General features: G+C 40.2%; 1 protein-coding gene across 1 annotated transcript; it reads right to left on the bottom strand.

The window, feature by feature from the left end:
- Positions 1-1,730: 1,730 nt before the first annotated feature.
- Positions 1,731-12,345, bottom strand: dhrs7cb (dehydrogenase/reductase (SDR family) member 7Cb). The gene is made up of 7 exons (XM_079260902.1): positions 12,148-12,345; positions 10,819-10,975; positions 8,855-8,967; positions 5,225-5,435; positions 5,018-5,110; positions 2,310-2,471; positions 1,731-2,234 (listed from the first exon to the last, which is right to left on the bottom strand). The coding sequence occupies exons 2-7, from the start codon at positions 10,970-10,972 to the stop codon at positions 2,026-2,028; spliced, it is 942 nt and encodes a 313-aa protein (XP_079117028.1). The 5' UTR covers positions 10,973-10,975; positions 12,148-12,345; the 3' UTR covers positions 1,731-2,025.
- Positions 12,346-15,572: the final 3,227 nt, after the last annotated feature.

Raw genomic sequence — 15,572 nt, 5'->3', positions numbered from 1 at the left:
TTACTCTGGATGTATCTTTGTAAAAGAGGTGGAAAATCAGGCTGATTGTTCCTAGTTGGAGGTATCATTTCTGACCTCTGACCTGCTTCAAAGCATTTTACAAGTCTTTTAAGTAGATGTCAGGTCAGCCATGTGCTCCAAACATGACAGTGAACATGTTTTTTTAAGCTCTTAAGCTTAAAAAGAATAAAGTTTCCAGTTCATGAAATATTTGAACAAGCTATAAGACATACTGTTGTGCTCAGATAGAAGATCTGCACAGAAAATGTCTGTATTGTTCATTTTCATGTCTGTAAATGAGTTTATGTACGTAAATGGGGACGTGTATATTACCCCTTGTCATACTTTGTTTTCATACTTCATACAATTTAATGTTGGTATAGTTGTAAAGCCAGTTGATCCACTAGTGAGCAGTGTTGAGTTCAGAATTCATAAGTTTTGACCCCCAGTTTGTAGCAGTAATGCACCACTATAAAGTTGTCTGCAACGGTCCAGAAACACCAGAAGAAGAGAAAGGAAACAGTTGTGTTCCTCTCTCTAACATCCACTGCTGTGATAACTGTGGTCACACTTGAGACATAGAAATAAAAATCTTTACATTTACAATCTGGATTACATTCATTAAGGTCCATAAAACAGTAATTGGTTGTTTTTGGTTCAGTATGTGGAACTTGATGTGGTAGAGGGATCTGGTCTGGTCTACTGTCTGGTGGTGGTAGCAGACTGGATCCTGGTTTCTGATCACAATTATTTGTGTTGCTAGCTGCTAACGTCTGTCTCAACCTGATTTTTGTTTTTTGTTTTTTTTGTTTTATTTACAAAAAAGTCAGAAGAATCTCCATATCTCTTACTTCTTACATCTTCCTTTACAAATTAAAACAATAAATCTTTAACTGGCCACACTTTTATTCTGTAGCTATTTTAAAACAAGTTACTGGTCTGCTGTTCAAATTAAATTACATAACATTACTAGTTGTTCTGTACTCGCACAGGAACAAAATCTCCTCCAGAAATGTCCAACCAAATGGCAGGATGAATGATAATATACTTTAACACTTTCTGTACCTCAAATTGCAGTCGTAATACTTGTAATCCCTGCATGTCTGGAAAGATGAACATAGTTATGACTTCAATTACCAAGCCCAGTTGTTAATGTACGGTGGCTGTAAATGGCCAAAATGCTTCCAGACAAAAAGATATTTTCATGTCTGAGTAGATCCAGCAGTCTAAGCTGCTGCCATGATGGCACTACAGGATGTGTACTGTCTTCTTCTATGGTTCTTTTACTGTGTAACTTATACAGCACAATATCAACCAAAGCCCAGCAGCTTTAAAGCTTAACACACACAGTTGTTTGTCCACTCACAGCTACCGTAATAAAATGGTGAAAGAAATTTGGCAGCCTCCATGTATGTGTACATATGGCAAATAAATAGAAATTAGTCTGAGTATAAAAAAATCACAGTTTTTTATGTGATTAGATACCAATAGAAACTGTTTTTAATAATATATTCTGTTTTTCTGATGATCTTTGATTTTGTTTCACGCTGCACCTTTAAGTCCAGGCATGTTCCACTGTGCCACATGCTCATGCCCATACAGGTCATTTATTTTCTCAAATCAAAGCTAATTACAAAAATCAGCATCTAAACTCAGTTCGATAATGATGCAAACAACAAAAGATGCCAGTTTTTTTTTTCTTTTTTTATGTCAATGATTGAAACCCTAAAGCAAAGTAATTACTGTTTAATGGATTTCTTGGAAACAATGTGAAACAGTCATAATTTATGCTAATCACATCTGGAGCCATTACAGGTAAGCAATGCCTTTTAAAACTTTCTTTGTCTTATGTTTAGATGATATCCTTTATTTTTCAGCTTACAGTGTATTCAGATGGAATCAGAAACTACCCCATAAGCAGGCATCGCTCATTACAGAACAACCTGGAGCTCTCAGCACATACTGTATCATCTTTGGCATTTCCATTCGAGCTGCGCTTCATTTCACATCTCTGGTTCTCTCCTCCTACTGCATTTGCTCAGCCAGCAGCGAGTCCTTCACTCCCGCCGCCAGCACAGCGAAGAGGAGGGGTGGAAAAAGGGAGCGGAGGTAGAGGGCCACTCTGGGGATGGGGTGGGCCAACACAACCTCCTTCCTCTTCCTGTTCACCGTTTGCATAATCTCATTGGCCAGGACTGACGGGCGCACGCCGTGTGTCAGCTGGCTGGCGATAACTGTTTGAGGACAGACAGATTCAGATTTCACTCGGAACCAACATAAAAGAGGCATTTCAAACACACTTTACTCACATGCAGCCAGGGCGTTTGGTTTCGGAGCTGACTCCTCAACAGGTGGAGGGTCAGACATGTTTATGAAGGTGTGACTAATGGTGCTGACAATGATTCCATATTCCTCCACCTCAGCCCGCAGGCAGTCAAAGAAAGCCTGTGCTGCATGTTTAGAGGCAGCATCTGCCAAGAAACACAACATACTAATTATAACAAATACAAAAGAGGTTTAACTAGTCTGTAAAGAAGTGTCATTCCTTTGAACAGAGCATAATTGTTTTCTGACTATGTTACATCATACAAGTAGGAAAAACCCTTCAATAGTTTGTAAGATATTTCTGTATAATGATTACAATATCCCACCAACTGTTTCTAAGTGGATCTATTTCTTTATAGAAAGTAGCCCCAATGTGCTAATAATATCTGTTATGGTCTGTAAATATTTGATTTGACAAAATTAATTACAAGTGATCAAAAACCTCAGATACATGTATTCCCAGACATTAAAAGGACTAATATTTACTAAGAATTAAATTAAATTTAAAAAAAAAAAAAAAAAAACTTCACCAATCTCCTGAGGGAAGTATAAATGTCAAATATTTACTCAGTTGCAACATTAGCATCAGCAGGTAGCGTTGTGGCTAGGCTAACCAGCATCTACTAACAACTGTCTGGCAGATTTTAAAGTTCCAGTTGGCTACAGCCACCAGGTCTGCCAAACTATGGTAGTTACTAAACCAACAACACTATCAGCTGCCAGACTGTCTAACCCCTACAATGGCTAGCAGAACTGGATAATAGCTAGCATTGTTGCTACGCTAGCAAGCAACTGCTAACAGTCACCTGCCAGCTGTGAAAGGCCCACTGAGCTACAGCTGCTAGGTATGCCAAACTATCTGCTTAACCAGAAGCACTTGCTGCTGCCAGTCTTTCCAACAACTCAATTAGCTAGTATATCTAGCAGGCAGTAGCTAGCATTAATGTTAAGCATAGGCAGTGACTGCTCATTGCCAACTAGCAGGTATTTAACATCCTGCTAGGATGTTAAACATCCTGCCAGGTCTACCAAACTAGCTGCTAATCCAGCAACAGCAGCCGAGAGCAGCATTGACTCTACCTGCCCTGAAAGTGGTATATTTCTGCTGCTGTTTAAAATATAAATGAATTCATCCTTCTGATACTTTTACTTTTGTTCAAATTTCTTTGCATTTTTTATGAATTGGTATCTGATGAGCAGGGTCAGAAAATTTATGGAATGCCAGTAGTGTGTGTTGAAATAGGGGATGGGCCAAGATTATGATAGCTATTATTCTCCATGTATTATATAAAATTGGATGCAAATTTATTTTTAGATTCCATCCATCCATCCATTCTCCACTGCTTATCCAGGGTTGGGTCGAGGGGTCAGCAGCCGAAGCAGGGAAGCCCAGATTTTCCTCTCCCCAGCCACATTTACCAATTCTGTGGGGCATCCCAAGGCGTTCCCCCGGTGTCTCCTCCCGCAAGGACATGCCCAGAACACCCCACCAGGGAGGTGTCCAGGAGGCATCCTGACCAGATGCCCGAGCCACCTTAACTGGCTCCTCTCGATGTGGAGTAGCAGTGTCTCTACTATGAGTTCGTCCCAGAAGACTGAGCTTCTCACCCTATCTCTGAGGGAGAGCCCGGCCACCTTGCGGAGGAAAATAATTTCAGCTGGCTGCTTGCGAGATCTCGTTCTTTCGGTCACGACCCACAGCTCATGACCATAGGTGAGGGTAGGAGCATAGATCGACAACTGAGGACTTTGCCTTTTGGCTCAGCTCCTTCACCATAACAGATCGGTGCAGAGTCCGCATTACACCGCACCAATCCGCCTGTCGATCTCATGTTCCATCCTTCCCTCACTTGTGAACAAGACCCTAAGATATTTAAACTCTTCTACTTGAAGCAGGACCTCACTCCCGACCCGGAGAGGGCAATCCACCCTATTCTGGCTGAGGACCATGGTTTCAGATTTGGGGGGGCTGATTCCAATCCCACCGCTTCACACTTGGCAACAAATCGCACAAGCAAGAGCTGGAGATCACGGCCAGATGACGCCAACAGGACCACATCATCCACAAAAAGCAGAGACCCAATCCTGAGGCCACCAAACCGGATCCCCTCAACACCTCGGCTGTACCTAGATATTCTGTCCATATAAGTTATGAATAGAATCGGTGATAAAGGGCAGCCATGGCAGAGTCCAACCCTCACCCGAAACGAATCCGACTTACCTCCAGCAAAGCAGACCAAGCTCTGACACCTGTTGTACAAGGACCCGAGAGCTCGGATAAGGGGGTCCGGTACCCCATACTCCCAGAGTACCCCCACAGGAGCCCCCAGGGGACACGGTCAAATGCCTTCTCCAAGTCCACAAGGCACATGTAGACTGGTTGGGCAAACTCCCATGCCCCCTCTAGGACACCAAAGTAGAAATAGAGCTGGTCCGCTGGTCCACTGTTTCACGACCAGGACAAAAACTGCATTGCTCCTCCTCAATCTGAGATTTGACTACCCAACAGACCCTCCTCTCCCGAACTCCCGAATAGACGTTACCGGGGAGACTGAGGAGTGTGATTTTAACATTGTGAAAGATTGTAAAAAAAAAAAAGTGCTGTTTTAAGGAACAGTGATTAGTTTTAGGGCTGATAATTCTTTCTTCAATTTTGTAAAATTTTGTAAAATGAATTTATTTGGCAACTTACACGAGCTTCTGAATGGGACAGCCAGTCTTCCCTGGATGCTGTTAACCAGTACGATGTGTCCAGATCTTCTTGTCACCATTGACGGAAGCACACCTGTTATTATTTAGAGACAATGGCACTTGGATTAGATCAATAACAGCTAATGTAAGCTAATAACCAACTACTAATGTTCTGTTTGGAGGCCATTTGTGGGGAGAAAATGCATACCTTTAGCAAGACTGCTTGGGCCAAAGTAGTTAATATCCATGATGTTTCTATCTAATTCCAGAGAGACACTTTGAACAGGAGCCTTCAGCTTCATACTGGTGTTGCAGATCAGCACATCTACATAGCCGTAACACTCCATCACCTCAGCTACCACATCATCCATGCTGTCCATATCACTGAAATCCAGGATCACCAGCTTTGGAGCAAATGTCTGAAGAGAGACAGGATTTTCTTTTATACGAAAACAAGACATTGCAAAGAGACAACGAAGATTTGATTTAAGGAACTTTTGGAGGAGATAGACCCCCTCCTCAGACTAACACTGAATGATGTCCAATTCTGGTTTTTGAAGGACGCTATCTTTAAGGTTTTAGATCATTTCCTGTGTTGGAGGATTTTCTCCCTCCCACTCTCTCTCATAATGCCATCATATCAGGGCAGGTGTTTACCTCTTAATGTGTTTTATCGGTTATTCTCCTACATGCCGGCAGTTGGCATGGCTGCTGTAACCTGACAATCCAGCTAATTGTAAATGTCATGTTTATTATCCCCTGCTGGGGCTTTGGTGGTCTTTAAATGTCTGCACCTGCTTAATTTTTCTGAACTCAACACTGCCCACTAGTGGATGAACTGACTTAACAACCATGGCAAAATAAAAGACGCATGTAGGATGGCAGCAACATGACAGCATTAGAAACAGATGGGCCCAGAGAGAGAAAAAAGAGAGAAAAAAAAAAGAAACAGATGGGTCCATTTACATAAATAAGCCCTAGCATACTCGCTCCTGGCAATGCATCCACATTATAGTGCCCTCAAATTCTCAGCATTCGTTTGCTCATTGAGGCAAGTTAACATATTGCGTGCATGATGGTGCAATATACATTTGAATGCTGGAGGCACTCAGGCTAACAAGAACATAAACACGATATCAGAGGTAAAAGCAATGGAAGGTAGTATCAAAGAGCGCCTCTCGGACCTTGTTCGCAACTATACAGCATTTTTATAGTTGTTCCAATCCAATGAACATTGGCAAGCTGTCATGTCTAATATTTAGCGACAGACTGGTAAATTGTTGTTAAACAAAATGACGTTGCTGGTGAACTGACCTTTTCACTATTTCAGAGTCTTGTTCCTACCTACTCCCCCCTAGTGGTAACCTCCAATATCGAACATTTTGGTGGCAGAATGCTTTCGCTGTTTGCAGCAAGTAGATACACAGATGTAGATGAGCACTGCCATATACACAAGCGAACACAGCAACTATATCCCAACACTAAGCTCATGCACATAAGTTATCTTCAGGTTTGTTGGTCAAGTTTTTTTTTTTCTTTTATTAATTTATTTTTTTTTTCATAACTGATTGATTTAATCTTTGTGTATATTTTTAGGACAGTTGTTAATAAAATATCATCCAGGTGCATTTATTCTATTCCACAATCATTTGTCAGATGCTTCTTATCCAAAGAATTTGATAAGTTATCAATTAACTTAATATGCAGGTCTTGTGGGTGGGAGGAAGCCAGAGTATTCAGAAAGAACACACACATACACAGGGAGTACATGCAAATTCCACACAGAAAGGCCACTGTTCAAACTTCCCCCAAGCCAAGGCTCAAAACAGCAAGCCTTTTGCTGTGAGGCTATATTGCATACCACTATGCCACTGTGCTGCGAACCTTTTGCAGCACCTTTTGAACCTTTATTGTTAACTTCAATTTACTATGGAACTCCCCCAGTTGTCGTTGTCAGCCTTAGAGTAGACTATTATTTCACACAAATCCCCTTGCTGCACCCACACCTGCTCCAACTCACCTGGATTTAAATTAAATGGATCTTCCCAACAGCTTGTCAAGTTCTGCACAAACTTTTTAAATATGCATTCATTTCCATCAGACGTGTCAAAGCAGGAAACAGATAAAACCTGGATGACAGTAGTCCTTAAAGAAATGCTATGTAACTTTTTGACCTTAGAACTCCCTGTTCCAGACTGGTTTGACGGCAGAATGACATAATCATTCACATTTCTTAAACCATTGCTGCTTGCAGCCTCCTGAGGTTGTGAAACAGGACCTTACAAGTTGTCCCTGCAGCAAAATTTTACTTGACTCAGAGCAAAAGATGAGACAACACTCAATAGAAGACTGTTTTTTCCTGTCTGAAGAGATCTCACAGTGCATGTAGGATGCAGGATGGATGCTGCATTAGCCACTCAAATGGGACACATCACTGAGAAAATCTTCAAAAGTCATGTGTCTTTTAGGACCAGAATTGGACAACATTGGACAGACGGTGATTTGGTTTGCCATAAAAATTGTATGGAAGGGAAACATCTAGATTAAATCTGAATTATTAAACTTTTAAAGTTATGTGGAATCAATTGATGGCATTTCTTTTTGTTGTGTGATGCAACTGCAACCAGTTAAATGCTAGTGGACTTCCACAAAACATGCACAAATCATATTCAGGCACTTGTCTCCCTTGTGTGTGTCACTGTTTTGGCATTTTTAGAAACACAAAAGTTCCTAGATACCGCTATTGATGTAAAAATGAATTCTGCACTCTGGATTGTTAAAGGTAGAGTATATAAGATTCTCAATATTTTCAAAATAAATTAACTAAAAAAATAACTACAATCATAATTAGATAGTTTTTTAAACATGTAGGTTCCTGTCTGTCCATATTTGATGCGTTATTAAATTACAAGCTTAATTAATGACAAAGACCCTTCTTGAATGTTTTCTGACCAGTAAAAAAAAAAAGTACTTTTTTTCCACCAGTAGGGGGAGCATAAGCCCATTTATTGCAGAGCGGTTCTGAGCTACAGCTCACAAACGATTCCTGCCCTCATTGGAACTGGCAAGGAGGAGGGGTGAGTTTTGCTCATTGCTGCCAACCTGTGGTCGTTTGTGGAGGTAGCAGTTTTGTGGTTTTGCTCACGACCTGGTGTCTGCCACCTGGTGGTGGAAAGAATCGCCTTGAAATCTTACATACTCTGCCTTTAAGCTGGTTAAAGGGACACTCTGTGCTTTAAAGGCTGGTGTTCCTCGCCGCGCCACACAGCCATTAACTAGGAGTCATCTTCCTCCTTATTTAACCACTTTCCTGCCAGGCTACTTTCAGGTGAAGGCCACAGGTGCCTATAAAATCCTTGAAAAAGACAGGCAGAGGTAGGTCAAAGAGATAAAGTGAGCTTTCGGCAGGGAAACATGTCCAGTAGTAAACATGTATTGATTTACTTCATGTTGTTTGCAGCTGGCTTTGAAATATGGACTCTTGTATGTATTAAAGGCAGATGAAAACCGCGTGCTGTCGGACAGGATGTCCTTCCATTGTGTTGACCAGAGGATGTGGTGATCAGGGAGCTTGAGGCAGAGCAGGATTATGATAAAAAAAAAAAAACAAAAAAAAAACAAGGACAAGTCCTGATATACTGAAACTGACCGTGTCACTGTCACATGTTATTTCCTGTTAGCTATCTAGTGATTTTGTTTTGCGGCGGGGTGAGGGCTTTGTTCTCTGTTTAGAAATGAAACTTTACTGCCAAAGACTCCAAATATTACACATTATACTGACGCAGGCAGAGAAGTTTATGTCTGCAGCTGTGTGGTTTGTCCACAGGGATTTCCTTACCTCTCTGGGGTCGGCATCAATAGTCAGAGATTCATACAGAGACTCCAGTTTATCCCAGCTGGGCCCACATAGGATCAGTCTGGCACCACCCTTGTGGAAAAGATGAGCGCACTCTGAACAGAAGGAACAAAAACTTGTTGGATACTTTGATTAAAAACTATCATTTGAGATTTTATGAAATATAGAAAGTGCCCAAAATATTGCTGTGCTGCAAATGCAGCTACACCACTGACTTTGTAACTTGGCTTGATTTGAAGGTGGTTAGATTGACTCATGTATCTACCAGAACCTTTAAGCTCATTAAGCGAATATGATCCAAGGTCATGTGAACTGTAATGGGAAAGCAGCAGTTACAGGGTGGTGCTCTGATCCCAGGAAACATCAGGCCAGGATGCACCTTTAATTTACATTCACATTCTGTACAGACTTTGCAAATGAAGCCAGTCAGTCAAGTAAATCTGACTTCATACGTACCGTAATTCATATCAAATTTAATTAAATTACCTTAATCTCTGATTTAAATTTTTGGGAAGACATACACTCACTGATCCTTTTATTAAGTCCACCTGTTCAGCTGATTGTTAACACAAGTTTAATCAGCGAATTACATGGCAGCAAGACGATACATGCATTTATGTACATAGTGAGGACAACTTGCTGAAGTTCAAACTGAGCATCATAATGAAGAAGAAAGGAGATTTAAGTGACTTTGAACGTACCATTGTTGTTCTAAGTAGCTTAGAAATGGCTGATATACTGGGATTTTCATACACAACCATCTCCAGGGTTTCCAGAGAGGGTCTGAAGAAAAGAAAAATATCCAGCGAGCAGCAGTTGTCTGGACCAGAATGTCTGGTTGATGTCAGAGGAGAATGGACAGACTGGTTGGAGATGATGGAAAGACAACAGGAAGTCCAGTAAGAACTGGTTCCAACCAAGATCTGCAGAACATCATCTCTGAACACGTCCAGCCTGGAAGCAGATGGTCTCCAGCAGCAGAAGACCACAGCGGGTTCCCTCCTGTCAGTAAGAACAGGAAACTGAGGCTACAATTCACACAGACTCACCAGAACTGGACAATAGAAGATGGAGAAACGTTGCTGGTCTGATGAGTCTCCAGTTCAGCTCCACATTCACATGGTAGGATCAGAATCTGCTGGAAACATCATGACAACATGGATCCATCCTGCCGTCAGGATCAAGGCTTCAGGCTGCTGCTGGTGTGATGGTGGGGGGAGGTTTTCTGGTCCCACTTTGGTCCCCTTAGTACCAGCATGACATGGTTTAACCAGCACAGCCTACCTGAGTCCTGCTGCTGACCATGTCCATCCCTTTCTGAGCACAGTGGAGCATCTTCTGATGGAAACTTCCAGCAGGATGATGCACCATGTCACAAAGCTCACATCATCTCCAGCTGCTTTCTTCATCATGACGATGAGTTCACTGTCCTCCAACGGCCTCCACAGTCACCAGATCTCAGTCCAACAGAGCAGCTTTGGGATGTGGTGGAACGGGAGATTCTCATCATGATGTGCAGCAACTGTGTGATGCTTCATGTCAACATGGAGGAAATCTCTCAGGGATGTTTCCAACAGCTGGTTGAATTCGGCAGTGGACTCAATAAAGTGACCAGCAAAAGTAAACTTGTTTTCTGAATTCAATATATCTTCAAATATTAAGCTTCAATCTTAGTTTGAAGTTTATAGACATAACATAGTTCTTTCATCAGCACTAACTTCATCGTGTTTTTTTGCTTTCTGCTGATCTAAAACACTACAGATTATATTTAGAAGATTGTTCTTCATCTTGTCCTTTATGATATTATATAGCATTTATGAAATGGCATCTAAACCACTTTCTCATCTAAGATCATTTCATTGAAAGTGCTTTTTGTGATATTTTTGAGCAATTCATTGTTAATTCAAGTAAAATAAAATATTGAGACTACAAACAGGATCATTTACCCATTCCCACCCCAGACACAGCGTCAGTGATCACCACAACTTTGTTTTTTACTTGGGTCTTGGACAAGAATTGTATGACTTCATTGTAGATGTAGTACACCCCCGCTGCAATGACTATCAGCAGGGGCAACACCATTACCGAGGGCAGGCCCATGGTCTGTAGAGGAGAAAGCAGAGGTGTCAGAAAGTTGAGGCTTGGAAAAGTTAGGGTTGACAGGACACATAATCTGATTTTTAGGTATACAAAGAACGCAGTATTATTACTATCACAATAAAGCAAATGAGATTGAAAGTGCATGCAGAAACAAACAGTTGAAAGCTGGACATCTTTTAACATGTTCTGTATCCACTGCTTTGCTAGCCCTTGAGATCACAACGCAATGCTGCAAAGAACACGCCTTGGTTTTGCTACTGTAACTTGTTCTGTTTGTTCATACTGATCAAAGAGCTTTGCTGTACCATGTCAGTGTGTGCTTTGAAGAAGTGTAATGGCATTGCAGAATCAGAAGAGCAACAACATTGGTCTCTGGAACAACATGTTCGGCCATGCTCTCCATTTCACATGGACCTTCATTTATGATGTGAAAACCTCCATTGGCAGCTCAGAAGCCAATTAGCTTGCACCCCATACTTCTACCGTCATATCTCATAAACAGAATGGCAAGTTAGCTTGTTAAGCTGCCTTTAGTCCAGAACCTAATTAATTGCTAATTCAGCTCCATATTTTCTCTTTGGTGAAATGAGTATGTTGTTGTCCTTCACTACCATTCGAATAAATCTTTTTCACTTATTGTCACAATATTGCCTTAAACATGATAGATGTGTGATGATTTGGTTCTAATCTGTGGTCCTATTTCTCACGTGGATTAATATATTAAACATTTTCCTGTCTGTACAGCATTAAACTATAGTTTTATAGCTCCAGTGTTCAACATCATGAAGTAAGGATTTGTTTTTGGATGCCTTGCTAACACACTTGCCATGTAAAGAGAGTTTGAGGAGAACAGCTAAATATATTCTGGCCATGGTGCCACCACAGAATGTCTTCCACTATTTCACCAGTGGGGATTCTGTTATAGGATACTCCAGAGGAGGCAACCAGGGAGCCTCTCATTTATAAGCAATGAATGACCTTACTTGTCCAGCTTTACACTGGAAAACACTAAGATAAAACCTAATCCAGTTTCAAAACTGATGATGACTCCAGAGAACCGACTCCATGCTTGGACCAACATATTACTAAGACCTGTCAGCTTCTGTGTGCTGGTCTCTAGCAACCACCAAACAGACACACACTCCTGTAATCTGTGTTATTATTGGTTCACTTACGGCATGGACAAGGAGCTAATCCCTCTTCAAGAATGGCTGTTGTTGATGAGGCTGCTTTTTCCCCTGGAATTAGTTAGGTAATACAGTCCCTTCTCTTCCCCCAGTGTCCCTGGTCCATTCACGCAGATCTGTCCCACTGTGTCGCTGACCCACTGCTGTCCACTGGAACAACCTGCTTAGAATAGCCCCTGCTGTACGCAGCCATTAATATACAGGGTGCAGTATCTGAAGCATGTTTCCTGGCTGCCAGCATGAAGGGGATGGACCACAGATGTGAGTGTCAGTTTTACTTTGTGCTAAGGATCAAGTGTTTGCAGTGGACTACAGTTTTATAGACAGGAAATTGTTTCAGGCAAATTAATTACATTGTTATCATTGTTATCAAACAATTAAAAAAAACATAAAATTAAATAATTTTATTCATAAAACAAGATTAAAACAAACACATGTGGGAAAAGGCGTTGTACATATAAGACACAATGACAATATAGGACCAAAATGAAAATGTTGAGATGGATAAAAGCAAATTAAAACAAAAGGAGGAAATTTAAAGTATGGCTGGGGTTTTTTTTTTTTTGTTCCAGTTAGCAGTCAGGTTGCTGAATTTCTTTACCAAACATGAGCGACAGAAAACTGACAAACAGTTACAATACAGTTATAGACAGTTATATTATATTTATTGGAATATATTAAATATTTATATATTATATATATATTATATATTATATTATATATATTATATTTTATCATATTTCAAACTTGAGCTGGTTAAAGGCACTAAGTGTTCACCAGTCATTTCTGAATAGGGTAGATTTCATTTTAGTATTCCTTTTTGGGGTAAAAAGAACAAATAAATAAAACCTATTTTTAGTCACAAAATTTGCTCTTTTTCCAGTTTGAATTGTGTGTTTTTTCTCTGCATCTCTCAACACCTCATTGTCCATGTATAAATATATGAAACTATTGGCATCTTTAACATATTTCTCATCTTTCTGCAGGTCGTCCTGGCTAAAAGTCGCAGTGCATGTTGGTCTCTTTTTCCTGTCCTCTCCATCCCAACTGGTCCATGTTGATGTCTGCCCTCCCTGAGCTGAGTTCTGCTGGAGGTTTCCCCTTCCTGTTATGAGTTTTTTTTTGTTTTTCCTTTCGCCTCATGTATGCTCAGGATGGGGGATTGGATTGTAGTCGAGATTTAATGCATCTGTTGGTTTATCTTAACCAGGCTATTTATTATGAACTGGTTTAAATGGATGTGTTTGTAAAGTGATCTGAGAGGACATTGTCGTGAAGTGGCACAATACAAAATAAAGCTGAAGTGAACCAAATTTTCCACAGCAGAACAAATCGAAAGCACCATAACATTCAAGTTGGCATTCACACCAGTTGGCATTAGAGTTATCACTGACTATGGTATAAAACCATGAAATTAAAAGCTTATTTGGGAAAATGACCAATTATCATACTAGCTAGGTAGGTAGGTAACTTTGATGTTGTTATTTTTATTGTAGATTGTTTAACTGTATAAAGTGTGTGAGTATGTTTGTTTCTGCTTTTGTTTTTCCTTTTTTTCCTCACTTCTGATCATGCTATGAAGAGTTATGCAAACATTTTCACACTCCCTTTTTTTTTTACATATAAAAATCTACTCTATTCAGCTATTTTCATTTAATCTATTTTTTCTTTTTTATTAGAAAAAACACCAATCGATCACTCTCTGACTCTCATATTAATGAAATCCTACATTTTTTTCAATTAGCATTAAAATGGATCCCTTCTGGGTGGTTGGGATCCAGCGCTGCAGCCTTACAGTTGTGGCGTGGGTCCTGTCTGCCCGGACCTGAGTGGCCTCCATGGGGATGGCCTGGGTGGTCGTAGGTGTAGATGCACCCTGAGAATATCTTTTCTTTATCTGGTACACATCTCGTACACATGTACCTGGCCATTCGTCTTATTTTAACTGTTATAGGGGCTTATGGGCAGAGGTGGCAATTCCTAATCAAGAAAGTAAAAGTCCTGTCCGGCAGCAGAGTTTATTTGCCAGGTAAACAAGCCTGTAAGTGAAAATCCCTGTTCTAAATGCACAGGTAGATCCATAAACATGGTAGGACTTTTATTTTCTGGACGAGGAATTGCCACCTCTGCCAATGGGGCATGGGTGTGGGTGGTTGTAAGGTGAGTGTAAGGGGACTATTGATGTAAGTGTGTGTGTGTTTTATCTATTTTGATGTAAATTGTTTTATTATGTAAAGCACTTTGTATTGTTTTTAAGCACGAAAAGTGCTATAAAAATAAAGTTTGATTTGATTTGTGCACCTTTATTGAATTGAAATTAGCTCAAAATATAGTGGTAAATAATCAAACTTTTTTTTTTTCTATGTCTACAACTTACATGTCATCGACAGTAGGCAATAATAAAAAAAAACTTTCCAGTTGAAGTTGGGGTTTAAATAGAGACAGTAACCCTGCTCCATCTATGGGTGGTGACACTGCGCTGTTATCGCGAGATCTTGTGGAATTCCAGGCGCTCGTGCGCTCTCTCTCCACTCCCCCTCGCTCCTTGAAAATGACATGACACAAATCAAGAAAATGATCATTAAACAAAAACAATTCCACAGTTTCAAATTCTTTGTCAAAGAATGAAAAGTAGTTTTAATTTTCAACTCCTTAAACTTTCTAAGCTGCGATGGACTGGGGAGCTGTCCAGGGTGTACCCTGCCTTTCGCCCAAAGACTGCTGGGATAGGCTCCAGCTTCCCTGCGACCCTGAATTGGATTAAGCGGTTAGGAAAATGAATGAATGAAAGAATAAACTTCTTAAGAAAGTGTTTGTACATCTCATTGGGCTACAGCTGTGTCACTCCAAAACTCACCAGCCAATCGGAATGTGCCCCTGAAAGAGCCCACCCATGAAAGGTTTGTGTCAGGAATTAAACCAAACAATCGTGAATCAAAACCAAAGACTGTAAAGCGCAACTAAAATAGCGAGAAGGGAGAAAGAGGGAAAAGGAAACTACAAACAAAACTACTCAATTTAACCAAATAAAAGCATAATAGTTTTCATGATGATAGATAATTTTTTATTTTGAGATCATTTATTTTACTTAAGTTTTAGAAAGTTTTGGTTTTACTTGTGGTTTTTTGCTTGAGTTTTAAAAAGTTTTGCATGGAGATTCTGAAACAAATCTGATTCCATAGTAGTGCAACCAAAATAGAGAGAAGAGAGAAAGAGAGAAAGAGGAAACTACAAACAAAACTACTCAATTTAACCAAATAAAAGCCCAATAGTTTTCATGATGATCGATAATGTTTTATTTTGAGATAATTTATTTTACTTAAGTTTTTAGAAAGTTTTGGTTTTTATTGTGGTTTTTTGCTTGAGTTTTAAAAAGATTTGCTTGGAGATTCTGAAACAATCTGATTCCACAG

The sequence above is a fragment of the Telmatherina bonti genome (genome assembly GCF_933228915.1).
Source record: "Telmatherina bonti genome assembly, chromosome: 21".
Classification (NCBI taxonomy): domain Eukaryota; kingdom Metazoa; phylum Chordata; class Actinopteri; order Atheriniformes; family Telmatherinidae; genus Telmatherina; species Telmatherina bonti.
The sequence above is the reverse complement of the archived record's forward strand: the minus strand, read 5'-3'. Positions and strand labels throughout refer to the sequence as shown.